The sequence below is a fragment of the Rhipicephalus microplus genome, chromosome X (genome assembly GCF_043290135.1).
Source record: "Rhipicephalus microplus isolate Deutch F79 chromosome X, USDA_Rmic, whole genome shotgun sequence".
Lineage (NCBI taxonomy): Eukaryota > Metazoa > Arthropoda > Arachnida > Ixodida > Ixodidae > Rhipicephalus > Rhipicephalus microplus.
This window is the reverse complement of record NC_134710.1, coordinates 17789597-17803821: the sequence shown is the minus strand read 5'-3', so window position 1 is coordinate 17803821 and position 14225 is coordinate 17789597. Positions and strand designations below refer to the sequence as shown.

Below are 14225 nucleotides of genomic sequence, written 5' to 3'. Positions count from 1 at the left end.
GATTCGTCCCCTGAGTTACTCAGCAATGCAACGTCATCAGCGAAGCGCAGGTTACTAAGGTACTCTCCATTAACTCTTATCCCTAACTGGTTTTATTCTAGGCTTCTGAAAACCTCCTGTAAGCACTCGGTAAACAGCATTGGGGAGATTGTGTCCCCCTGCCTTACACCCTTCTTGACTGGTATTCTGTTGCTTTCTTTATCAAGCACTTTGGTAGCAGTTGATCACCTGTAGATTTCTTCCAGGATGTTTTTATATACTTCATCGACGCCCTGATTCAGCAGTGTCTGCATGACAGCTGATATTTCTACTGAATCAAATGCCTTCGCGTAATCTATGAAGGCTATGTATAGTGGTTGGTTATATTCTGAGCATTTCTCTATTACCTGATTGATAGTATGAATGTGGTGGATTGTTGAGTAGCCTGTTTGCAATCCTGCTTGTTCCTTTGGTTGATTGAATTCTAATGTTTTCTTTACTCTGTTAGTAATTACCTTTGTAAATAGCTTGTATACTACAGAGAGCAAGCTGACTGGCCTGTAATTCTTCAAGTCCTTGTCATCTCCTTTCTTATGTATTCAGATGATGTTAGCGGTCTTCCAGGACTCTGGTGCTCTTCCCATCAGAAGACACCTCGTAAACACGGCGGCTAGTTTTTCTAACAGAATCTGTCCTCCACCTTTCAGCAGATCTGATGTTACCTGACCCTCACCAGCAGCTTTGCCTCTTTGCATGCTCTCCAAAGCTAGATAGCTCCAAAGAGAACTAGATAGAGCACTGTAGTTGTACCAAGCTCGGATCTCATACGATGACATGGTCACGTGAAGTCACGTCATGTTTTGACGACTTCACATATTTTGGCGATGTCTGACGTCATATATGCTGTCATCACGCGGTAGTTTTTTTTATCACTCCACGTCGATGACGCGGGAGGCAAATGGTCGATTTTCACGTTTGACGAGGCATCTAATGTTTTCACCTAAAAAGAAAATACTGACCATTGGTGGCTTTGGCGTCCCGCGGAGTCGGCGTCAACAGAACTGGTGCAACAATCATCGTGTGATGGTGTCACCACACGATGCCATCGTGACATCAGGGATCACCATAATGTGTAAGGTCACCATGGCGGTCTCAAGATCAGTCATGAGACGGCATCGTCGCTTTGCACTGCTTTGTTATCGTGTGATCGGCCCACCAACAACGGAGGCCGAGCAGAACCAGGTGAGGTGCTGAAAGTTTGGAATGCCTCCAGTCATAAATCAGTGCAAAGCCACTTTAGGTGCAGAAAACATTCGCAGAGGGGGGGGGGGGGGGGACACACCAATGAGTTGACTGAACAAAAAGAAAGAGACGGCTGTCGCCTTCAGGTCGCTTTGGTGAATGCATAGGAAACCCTTCAAGTTTTTTTTTTGAGCTGTTACATAGTGTTCACTTTGCTGTTTACTGCATGGTTATGTTCAATCGTATCTGTTTTTATTGACCATAAACCTAGAGGCCACACCTGTTTTGCTTCGCGAATCTCTCACTCTTTCCTGTGTCAAGGCAAAGAGCGCTAGCTGTATATAGTTTCATGATTATCGATACAAAAGCTACACTTGCCGTCTGTTTCTTTCACATTGTGAGCTTATGTAAGCGCTGCTGTGGCTGTTTATACTTTTCTCACACTGAATTGCTTTAAAAGTCAATCTGACCATTAACAGCCTTCCATGGCAACGTTTTCTGGCTTGAACCATCTGTGCCCAGAAAGTGAGTGCTTATTAGCACCGTAAGATAGTTCACGCTGTGCCATTTTTTTCGGGGGGGGGGGGGTGTATTTTGAAATGAAAAGAAAAGTGAGCCCCGTAACTGTCACTCAGGCAAAGGACACCTCAACAGTAGGTCACGAGCGGTGGGGTAAGGAGGGATTAAAAGGACAGGGTTAAAAGGTATAGAGATAGAGAAAGGGGGAAGGAGAGAGCGTGGCGCAGGGGAAGTGACATACGAAAGTAAGGAGAAGATATGAAAGATGAACATGGTCACAGGAGTCCGAGGAAACGGCGCAGGGCGAGCCCAGTCGGCCATGGCGCTGTCGTCGGAGATCGCTGGGACACAACCGGTTGGCACGAAATCCAGCGAGCGAGTCCCAATTTTGATTCTGAATACGCCTAAGGCGAGTTCTTCAGATGTTTTGTCCATGGCACTTTTGGCAAAGGTGACAGGAACGGTTGTATGCTTTGGGAAGCTTGGAGAGGCAGATCTATACAAGCCACAAGTTACTAAATTAGCATATTCATAAACTGTATAGAAACAAGAAATCACGGGAGCTGAAAAAGTAAAATACAATATTGTGTGAAATATGCACACTGGCGCTCATTCTGTTGTACATTTCTTCCGATTGTTAACTAGTCATGGCCTTTTGCCAAGTCACGTCCAAAATTCTTAAGTTAATTTCCAACTCGCAGTCGTGGAAACATGAGCTATGCAGATACAGCAGGTTTTGCTCTGTTTGAAAGCAAATACCACATGCGAAGTATCCGCTCTATTGGCCTTCTGTTAGCTGGGTTATCCTACTTCCAGCGTCCCAAGTGCAAACTTTCTCACACGCAGCATTTGAAAGAGGCAATTAGCATTCAAGCATACATAGCATTGTGGGGCTCGAACTTGAGGGTGGAATTTCGATATTGCAATATCGCGAAGTGCATGGTCTTGCATTGCGTATCGCGCGGAAGCATATCACGAGTGACAGTCCTCGACATAAAGTACTAATAATGAAGCTGTACGGTAATACTGACAATCAAAAAAGTGACAAAAGCTTCCACGACGCGGAAATACTATCAACGAAGAACAAGGGACTCGCTGCGAAAGCCGAGGAAAATTTCCGATTCAATGGACCTTTTTGCGGGTACGTGAACACTTTCTCAAGTCATTATTAAGTCAAGGATACTGGTGTTTCCTGACTGCATGTTGCTCTGGGTGGTGTCTCTTCTGTGGGTGCAGATTCAAGCAGGGGTATGACGTGCGACATTCCCGCAACGATGCGTTCGTACACCCGCTGACTGTGGAAAACGGGGTGAGTCAACGCTTCGGCGAGCAGACCACACTCCGCTGGCGCTCCGGTTTCCCATAATGCTTTGTAGCCGTCGTAGAAGGGCGCGCGTCAATTTCTGCAGAGGTTCATTTGAGCTTCTAACAGTCTAGACCTCCAAGATGGCACGCCAACAGCTTGCGCGCAGTCTCAGAGGCAATCACATAGTGCGCCCGGCAGCCCACTCACCGTCTGACAACGAAGACAAAGATCGCGTAGTGGTTAATATTTGCTCCGAGAAGTGCCGCCACCCTAGCAGCCGATCTTACTTCCGTGCATTCTACAGTCAATGACAGCCAATCGAATCAGCAGCCACGGTGACGTCGCTGCTGACGTGCTTTGGCTTCGTCAAGTGGGCCAGAGCATGTCGCTCTGTGAAGGGGTGGTTTTAAACGCGTTTGGCCGAGTTGCAATGATCTGCACCGATCTGCAGCGATTCGCAGCTTTAAAGCGTTGTAATAAATTACACAGTTTAAGCAGATAGCTAAAAGCAGTCTCTAAATAACCCTTGGGGCTACTTCTACTGGCCCAATGTATTTATAAGAATTGCTAATACCGTTTCAGTGTTTCTTTATTTGCTTTGTCCAATAAAAAAGTTCCGGGATCGTCTGAAGAAGTTTTGGGGGAGACTATCCACCCTACACAATCCGCTTGCACAAAGCTCCAGGCATACACACTATATACACTATACAAGAACAAGCCTTCATAGGTGAACACTGCCACAATATTTCAAGCTCAGCGAACTACTCTAAGGCATTTTTAAAATACAAACAGTCTGCAGCAAGACAGCAATTGCATATCACAGGTTCATCAAATAAGCCCTATAATTCACTCATAACACTTCTAGAATTAAATGGAATACGTTCTTCTGACAAAACAAAAACAGCAGCTGGCCAGGATCACCTTCATGATTCAATACTTCCCCACCTCTCTCCTGCGTTAAGGAATGCCTTGCTGGAAGTAAGGATGGAAGAAATGGGAGAGAACGATAAGGCCAGAATATTACCCAGGTTAGAAGGACCGGTATGCTACCCTACCATAGGGAAGGTTATGAGGGAGTCTTAAAAATAGAGAGATAAAGGAGAACACGCATAGAGTTACACAACCCCCAGTCGATAAAATTCCATCGGTTTGAAATTGCCGCCACATGCCCCGCCGCGGTGGTCTAGTGGCTAAGGTACTCGGCTGCTGACCCGCAGGTCGCGGGTTCGATTCCCGGCTGCGGCGGCTGCATTTCCGATGGAGGCGGAAATGTTGTAGGCCCGTGTACTCAGATTTGGGTGCACGTTAAAGAACCCCAGGTGGTCAAAATTTCCGGAGCCCTCCACTACGGCGTCTCTCATAATCAAATGGTGGTTTTGGGACGTTAAACCCCACAAATCAATCAATCAAATCGCCGCCACGCCGCAGTGGCCTATAGTGGCTAAGATAATCGGCTGCTGACCCGCCGGTCGCGGAATCGAATCCCGGATGTGGTGGCTTCATTTACTATGGAAGCGGAAATGTTGTAGGCCAGTGTGCTCAGATTTCGGTGAACGTTAAAGAACCCTAGGGGATCAAAATTTCCGCAGCCCTCTACTACAGCGTCTCTCATAAACATGTGGCGGTTTTCGGACGTTAAACCCCACATATCAATTTATCGGCTTGCCGGACGGCAATAAGCTGGTCGGCTAGCTCTTCGTTAGAGTTATTATATATAAATGTAGCATATACAGTACCTCTACTCATCCCTGGTGAGTGCCACCTCCCAGCGGCAGCAGTCGGCCCCTGCCCTCGCGCAATTGTAGCAGCAACAACTCGCCTCGAAGTTCGTCCCTGCCTAACATGCGTCGATAAGTGAGCAACGGCACCGACATTGACTTTTCCGGCACAATCCCAAAGCATGGCAGTCGCAGTGAGGCCCTTTCCTTCACGCTTTTCATGCATCCATCGAGTATAGGCTTGGATAACACAGGCCTAGGATCGCCGGAGTAGGTTGCGTATTTGTTTGCAATAATCTCAAAGTTACGGCCAGTCTTTTGTGTAATTTGTTGTGTGGTGGTTATTTGCGTCTGTGTAGCCTGCAATGTTGTCTAATAGAGTTGAATGTGGTCAGGGGATCACCCCACGACCATTCAGGTTGCTGTTGATGTGTTAATAATGTTGTCATCGTCCACTCTCGGAGGTGGAGGTGGCCACCAAATAGGCTGCGGCTCGGCAAATTATACGTCGAGCCGCTGTGTGGGCCGCCTGGTTGCCTGCGAGTGGGACGCCGGTGTGAGCCGGGGTCCACAGGAAGAAGACCGTCACATTTTCAGTTTTGAAATGCGAGGACGATGAAGTCGAGGCCATCGCTCCTCGAAGCTCGCCGCTTTCCCTGCTACCATAACTTGATTGATGTATCCAGGCCGTCTGCAACGAGAGGAGAAAAAATTATCTGAACGACCACTAGTCAGTAAGAAGCTTGCCTTTGCTTCGCTTTCACTGCGTAGCACATCACTGAGAGGTTCTATCGGGGGCTCTTCGTCAGTGATTAATGTATTTCACACAGCTGCTTGTCACTTATGTCAGTAATACTAGTGTATAGAACGTCAAAAGGGGGCAGTAGTGCTTATTTTATCGAACGGTGTATTTCCCCTTGGACCATCCCAGGGCCACTTCTCAGTCCGAAGGGGCTGAATTATAATGCACTCTCCGGCTTGCAAGACAGTATTAGGGCGTGTGATTGTTTTATTTTTGTTTTACGTTTTCAGCTATATACTTTCCGGTGTAATAACTTTACACACAGTGTTGTTCGTGAGCGCTTGTGAGTCATGTCCATTCTTTCTGTGTCCTGTTTTCGCACTGTCCCCCTCAGTATTAGAACGTTATGTTTAGGTTCTGAGAATGATTGCTCATGGTCCTAATAAGAACTAACGACATATTTTAGGTATAGTCTACTTGAGGTGTTCTCGTGATGTTTCAGGTATGGGCCGATTCGTGGTAGTTTTCCACTGGTGAGTGTAATCAAATGATGTGTTTCAATGGAGATGGTGGAGATTCAACATCGTGCACATAGATGCCCATAAATGACATTTAATTAAGCATTTTTTGTAGTCATTTGAAATTTTTTTCTACCCTTTTCTTAATGGTCCTAGGGTGCTGCAAATGCTAAAAGCCCATCACCGTTACGTAACAGACGAACTTTTATTTAAAATATTTTCATCGCCTTTGCATCATTAAGAAAAGGGTGGGGGAAATCTTAAAATTGCTCTGGAAGTGGTAACTGAAGTGTCATTTATGGGCGTGATATTGAATGAACTCTAACTTGTACACCCGGGATACAAAATTTCATCTTGCACACCAGCAGCAAACGATCGCGCATCGACCCATACCTGAGGTGCCCTGCAACACTTTTTGAGCATAGTCAGAAAATGCTGCTGATCGGTAGTCGAGGCTCCCGACAACACGCGAGCCAAATACAAATGCGCCGCAAGCGGCCTGGAATTCGCAATACATTGTAAAAATCGGCTAAACATTGCTTTCCCTTCTCTCCACAAATCACGCAATAAGCCCGAAAATCACCCGTAGTAAGCCCATCTATCAGCCATTGGCTGATTTGAACATGGCGCACTCGGTCGTTACAGAGATCCCCGCGGGAGGCCGTCACTTGCCCAGGCGCGTGCGCGCGATGGCTCTGGCAAAGCCGCGCATTCAAAGAAAAAAAAAGTGCTCAAGGTCACAAGGCCCGCGTGACGATTTTTGTTGGCCCCTCCCATCTCTCCCTGCTTAGCTTCCAGCGCTTTCGTCGGGACGAGAAAACAGGGAATGCGATTGCAGCGCGTGAGAACTCCGCTCGTACTGGACGGATTCTTCAAATTTTTGCGACGTTGAATTTGTGAGGCAATAGGCTTTTTCAGTGAATTAATTCCTTGGTTACTAATAAAAGTGTTTCAGGGCCCCTTTAGGTAAACTATGCCTACATTACGCCATTTTTTATTATTAGGACCATGTGCATTCATTATCAGAACCTCAACACATCAGCATGATACTCTCTTGCAAGCCATAAACTGCATTATTATTCTGACCCCTGCGGCTAAAAAGAAATTGAATATAAACTGCCTTTCAGTAGTACTAGGGGGAAAAACCGTTCTACAAAAAACAAGCAATATTGCCCCCTTTTTACGTTCTATACGGTAGTATTACCAAAATATTTGACAAGCAGCGGTATGAAATGCATTATACACTGCGAAAAGCCTCCTCTAGGACCTCTTGTTGACATGCTACGCAGTGAAGGCGAGGCAAAGACAAACGTCGCGCTACCTAGTGGTTGTTCAGATAAAAAACATTTCTCTCTTAGAAAAATACTACCTTCTGAAAACGTCAGCGTGTCTTAATAAAAAAAAAAACATACTATGCTACAATAAACAAGTCATATTTTCACTTGGACCCTAACATTGAAAAAAATTGAGCCGCAATGAGTCAAAATGCTACTTTGCCCAACTTTCTCACAATCTTCTGGCAAAGTTATTGCTTGATTTCTTCAAGAATATTTTATTCACTTCATAAAATAACATATAAAGCATAAAATGTGTATACATTACTAGTGAAACAATTTGTGTTTTTTTATAAACAAACGCTGAACATGCACCACATTGCAAATTTTTGTCATGGTGAAAAATAAAGAACATGCTCGAACAGAAAGGAATAAACTAGCATAGTAATGACAACGTGGTGCCTTTAGAATAAGTAAAAAGTTCTTTTGTAGTGATTACTCAAACCAGTAATGCTATATAAAACATTTACCGCAACGCAGTTTTACTTATGTGACCAAAGTTGGAAGCGCCCTCTAGTCAACACATATTTTTGAAAATGTACTTAATAACTGCTGCCCTCATTGACATATACCTGCACGGTTTATTTTTTCAGCAGCGCGCGCGCGCGCGTGCGCGCGCGTGCGCGTGCGCGTGCGTGTGTGTGTGTGTGTGTGTGCGTGTGTGTGTGTGTGTGTGTGTGTGTGTGTGTGTGTGTGTGTGTGTGTGTGTGTGTGTGTGTGTGTGTGTGTGTGTGTGTGTGTAAACTTTTGGCGCTAGAACGAGGCAAGAACGGAAGGCACAATGCGTTTGCACGTTTGCACTCCAACAGCACCTTTTGGTCGATAATAGTTCGCTGTACCGGAGGCATATTCTCGGCTTACTAACGTCGGCAACATGACATATCTACACTGATGCTATATGACACGCTGAAAAATGCCTTTGTAATCGCCGCTGCGTGACAGCGACTTCTAGTCTAAACGTGATTTGAGGTCTGCGCTTCGGTATGATTTCTTCGTGTGACTAATTTAGCCTTACCTTGTCCATACTGCTTCTTTGAGTTACCAAATGATCATAGTTGGGATGTTAGGCACGAACGACCTGCTTTGCGTGTGTAATCTAATTTACAATGCGAGCCAGATAATATTATATGCGTATATGCACGCACAAATTTGATACATATTTTGACTGCCAAAAGTTGGGTGCCTAAAAACAACTTTCAACTGACACCTATGCTAAGCGAGCACAGTAAATGACATCAGCAGTGCGAGTTATGTTTTCTTTTTGTTTCTAATTCAGGTCCAGAGCAGAACTACCAACGCAGCTTCGTTGAACTTCAGTCGCCTCCTCCATGAAACGGACGCCGGGGTGTTTGAATCTGCCGAAAGCGTGCTTCAGGTCTTGCGACTCGCCGACGAGCGGTTTCGTGGTAACGACGTTATTCCTCCTCTTACAACTCCGTGCAGCGGCGATGGTGGGGATTCTCGGTGTTGGGCGCTCAACTACCAGAGACGGTGGAACCAACTACTGAACCATCGTGGCATCGAGTTGATCGAGCTTCCCGAGAACGCGTTCTTCTGCCTAACTTTTGGAAACACTCCCGAAGTGCTTCAAACACCCGAAGACATCCAGACACTCACCGTATGCTTATGGTTGTTTCGCGAGCACCAGTGCGTTCGAGGCGTGAACATGGCCGCGTACGTGGTGGCGCCACATAACTCTGCACTGTTCTGGAGGCTTTTTCAGCTGAGCAAGCATGTCACATCAGTCGAGCTGCGAGACGTCCAAAATAATGTGGACAGCCTCTCTATTCGCAGATTGTTCCATGGCAGAGCAGAGCAACTAACGGAGCTCGTCCTCGCTGACTTCTTTTTGTATGAGAAAGATGCACTGGATCTGGCAGCACTGTTGAGCTGCAACAAGAGTCTCAGCAGACTAGCCCTCATCAATCTGAACATCAAGGAACATTCATTGGACTCCATTGTTGCCAAAATAAAAGATCACGGTACACTCAAAGAAGTGGAATTGACAGAAAGTCGAAAACCAATCGCAAGCCACACCATTGCCTACTTGCTTCAATCACGCGTCCTGAAACTGCGATTGAATGTAGACTGCGCCTGGGAAGCAGTTTCTACCATTCTGGCCAAAAATGTAACACTCGCTCAACTCACCATTATCTCGCGCAGCACGTTCCACTCTGCGCTGGGGCCGCTGGCGCGTGCAGTGGCCACAAGAGAAACTCTTCAGAACCTTGTGCTTGTCCTGGATCCGTCATGGGCGGAAGCCAATGAAAGTCACTTCGACTGGGAAGACCTAATAGCCATTGTCACGCAATGTCGCGCGCTTCGAAAGCTTAGAATAAGCGTGCCTTCTTTGGGAGACGCGGCTGCGAGAGCAATATCGGAAGCAATCGGCATTAATCGGTCACTGCACGAACTCCACTTCGATGGTTGTGTGATTCCGTGCTACAGCGCAGTGGTGTTGCTGGAGGGCTTATTACGCAACTGGACGCTACGGTTGCTGAGCCTTATGAATACCGAAGGCGATGATGCGGAGCATCAGCACTTACTTCGTTTCATGCTGAAGAACTCTTTGTGCCACAGAGTTTCTGTTCGGTACGAAGGCTGTCAAGCTAAGTTGTTGGATGAAGCTATGAGAAACAGCGAAATTCGATTCCCCAATTTCAATTTCTTTTGCAAGTACGCACCAGATGCGAACATTGTGTTTGAGGCCCTTCCGTGCGTCAAGGATTCTTTGACAACCCTCTCCATCGATAGCAACGAAGATTTGTTTGACGCGGGCGCCGAGTCTCTAGCCCGGCTCTTCAGTGACAGCGAGATTCTAAAAAACGTCGTGCTTGATTTTCCCGCAACTCCCGACACTTGTGTGATTTTGCTCCAGGGTCTCGCACAGTCTCGCTCCATCACGTCCGTCAGCCTGATCGGCTGGAAAATCGGTGTGGCAGATGACACCGTGCCGCTCGCTTTCCAAGACTTGCTGCGCGTGAACTCGAGCATCATGGAAATTACTCTTGCGCAAGGTGGTACGGGCGAGATCGACATTCTCCTCAAGCACCTCGCTATTGGCTTGAGGGAAAACCGCAGCCTGTCTGAACTTGGCATTTTGCGTGCCCCTGACTTTGGCGTGGTGCGGGACCCAGCCATCATGCAGTTGCTCCGAGTAAATCGAATGGCGGCGTCGCTTGCGGCGAGGTTGCTTTCAGGGGCTAGGCTTAGCACATGGGCTGTACATTCACTGGAACGAGTAATATCGTGTGATTCAATGATCTCAATTTTACAGTCTCATTTGGCAATAGGCAGTGATGTCATCAATGAGAAACTCTCTGAAGTGCTGGTTAGGATAAGAAGCGAGAACTTCAAGTTGGAGAATCCAGATAAGCAATGCAGATGCGCTTCTCCAGCGCATCATGACAATAAAATTGAACTGAGAAATGCTCTTCTTTGCGAGATTGGGAAATATTTAAGCCTTTCTGACGCTTCCTCGAAACAGTAATTGTTGAAAAGGGCTGCATTTTCGGCCTTACGTCAATAACCTTTTCTTTCAACGTTTCCCCAATATTCATATTCATCGCCCAACAAAGCTTGTTGTTCTCGTTTCTTCTGGTATAAACTGAACTTTTACACATCGCAAATGCCCAATGGTTCATTGGTTGGATTTCTATTAGGCACTGTCTTACTGTATGAACTTGAACGTGTAGTCTGTGGTGCTGTTATGCCAAAAAAGCTTTCGAAGTGCGATGAAACTTCATCTGTGCGCTGCTAAATCTTCATTTGTGAAATACTTTATGGCATCTTATGTAGAGTTTTAGCCCATAAACGACGTTTTGACTCCCCACATTTCTTCACTAGGTTGGCGACGTCATGCTAACGAAACCTGAAATCTGATCATTATAACTGGTTATCATTAAAGGTAGAAACATACTAGAAGTCTTATGCACTAGCGCGGGCTTTCCTTACTTTCTCCGCTGTGCTGGTTATAGGTGGAGGTGTCTTACAGGTGTACAGTTACCACAAAAGTTCATGCTACGTGCACTGAAAAAGACTCCGATGTAAAAAACCACATGATAGTCATCGTAAATATAATATGAAGATCGCCTTAGGTAGAGTTTATCATCACAGGTAGTGTAAGATACGCATGGTTTTACAGTGTTAACAAGTGAAATGTATGAAGTGATACTTGACAGGTGGCTGTGCTGTTCATTTGAAGTTTGTGTAATCAAATGTCCGGTCACTATGCTCCCGAAGATTATGAGAGCATGCATCAGCGCATACGTAGGTTCGTTGAACTTCCTTTACCCCTTCTGTACTTCATGTGTGCACGCGTCTTCTGTTTAATAAAATGAAAAACGGCGCTTGTCTATTTATGAATTCATCATTCGCACTCGTCAACTTCCCAAGAGCTATGGCTGACCTCATGAAAGAACCAGATACCGGGCGTTCCAGATAAAAAGCACCACGCAATAAAAAATAAAAATGAACGCTACGCATCTCCAACTAGCGCGGTATTGTTCTTAGCTGTATGTTGCGTGTCAAAAAAATTTCTTGATTCATCAAGCATCGTAATTACCCAAAAATGTTTAAGTACCGTTATACATACTGACTCTAGAGAAAACGTTTGAATACAAAACTTGTTGACCTCACCCAGAAATTAAAAATATTTACGGTAAGATATCAACGCTGGTTGATTTTTTTCCAATGTGTAAAGTGCGCAAAATTGAAACAAAAAATACCACGGGATTGCCGCCTAACGCACGGCACTTTTAGTGCGTAAACGGATGAGCCTCAGGCTTCTCATGCACGTAGGTCGCTTAAACAGGCTATCGGTGACTACGATATACGTTAAGCGATGGTTAAATGGTATTCAAAAAGAGAAAAACCAAAAAACATCGACGGAAAAGAGGCCACCGTGCACGTGCTATGCGATTAGAGACCGGAGGCATCATTTGATGCTGTGGAGGCGTTTTTTCCTTTTCTTATCAGACCTAGGATAAAAATGAGGGGGGGGGGGGGGACAGAGCCATGCTACCACAGAGTCATGCCATGTCTCACAACTGCTTTGGAAAAAGACCTTATACCGGCGTGATGTTCGTGAAACTTTAATTGTGGTAGCAGTGCTGGCTATCTAATTTCATGAACGTAAGATTTGCACTCCTATTATACCGGCGTCACGTCGGGTTAACGTCAATTGCATACCTAACGTCGTTTACTGAAGACTGTGTACGTATAGCAATATCCCCGGCTACCATCCTCACTAGCACAAGCGCTATATAAGGTTACCGCTTCTGGTGTTAGTAATATATCCCCGTTCCTGTAATATGTCCCGTTCTGCAACCACACTGAAAAAACCACGCATATAAAAAAAAGTGCTCAAGGCCAAGAGGCGCGCAGGACATTTTTCTGTGGCCTTACTATTCTTCCCTGCTTAGCTTCCAGCGCTTTCGTCACGACGAGAGAAGAGAGAATGCAATTGCAGCATGCGAAAAACCTTTGTAGCACTTCACTCGCACTCGGTGGATTCTTAAAGTTTTTGCGGCGTTGAATTCGTGAGGCAATAAGCTCTTCTAGTGAATTCTTTTCATGGTTACTTGAAAGAGTGTTTGAGGGCTCTTTGAAACATATGCGACTGTTAAACATATGTTTCTGCGTACAATTTGTACCTGTCTCTAGCTTCATTTCGTAAGGTGTCATTCTATAAAAAAGATACACCACAGTCAGCTTCCTTCTAACTGCTTTAGATATATGATAGATTTCTACGGTACGTGGGATCTGCCACCAAATTTTAATGCGAAAGTGTTTTATGCCGGCGTCCACCACGGATCCGCTGACGTACACTGTAAAAAATTGCGCGTATTAAGGGACAGAAAAGCGGACGTAGTGTCCATGAAACAAACACACTCCAGCCCTTCGCCGACATCAAGGGTAACGTTTAAGAATCGCAGAATTCACCCCTTCGCGAATATTATGGATACAGCACACGTTTGCCAGTGATGTGATGTTTCTCCGAATAGTGCAAAAACAAGCGCCTCCTCCGTCATGAAAAAATTAGATGAAAGTAATTATTTGTAATATGGATCACCTCCTGAAATTTATACTATGTCCGTCGCATACCATCATTGCATCCATCGCCGCGGCATGCTCTGCACCGCTTTTATTCTACGAAACTGTATTTGCTCCCAAATGGTGGTTTAGGCAAGCATCGCGGAAAGAGGAACCATCCGACCACGGCAGGCACACCGCCTTCGTCACTCATCCGTCGGCTGTCACTACTCTAGTCACCAGCCCGACTACCCTCCTCAAAGGCCAGGACGCACACACGGAACGGGACTCGGCTGGCGTTGCTTTTTTATCTGGTCTGCGTTTTGGAGGTGAGTGCCTAACTTCTCATTTCCTCGCCGTTAGGGTTACAGCTCGTGCCACCAATGATCTGTGTCGTGCAGTACCTACGCAATATCTGAGATTAGGCCGCTTCGAGTAAAGACGAGGCCATAAACGCAGTGCTCCTTTCTCGCTGTCGGCTTGTATCATGCATGCTTTTTCTGAGACGGAGTACATATTGAGAGCAGAAAATACCACATTTAGCGAAATCACCGGTTGACTGTGTCGGTCGTGTTTACATTGCAAGCGTGACCTTTTCATTGCGCTCTTATTACTTGTCCACAGCAGTTGCATTACTCTATGCGAACAGTGTTCGGGCTTGTAAACGCCATTGTGCATGCGTTTATTGTGTGCGCCTCCCTTTATGCTGGCGGCGTTTTGTTTACGCTGCTGGAACACCGCTGCGCCGAAAGACGAGGCGATATCTACCATAAAATTTTGGCGCGCTGCAGCCTACGCGCGTGTTCTCCCCGTCCGGCCGAAGTTCATCTCCTC

At 46.0% G+C, this 14225-nt stretch overlaps 1 protein-coding gene across 3 annotated transcripts in view; it reads left to right on the top strand.

Annotated features, from left to right (window-relative positions):
- The window catches only part of LOC119175679 (uncharacterized), a 41333-nt gene extending 29618 nt beyond the window's left edge, over positions 1–11715 (top strand). For all 3 annotated transcript variants that reach the window (XM_037426607.2, XM_037426608.2, XM_075881875.1), the window contains one exon: positions 8635–11715. In XM_037426607.2, coding sequence (XP_037282504.2) covers positions 9025–10848 — 1824 coding nt within the window. In that variant the 5' untranslated portion in view covers positions 8635–9024 and the 3' untranslated portion in view covers positions 10849–11715. The remainder of the gene's footprint in view (positions 1–8634) is intronic.
- The last annotated feature ends 2510 nt before the right edge of the window (positions 11716–14225 follow it).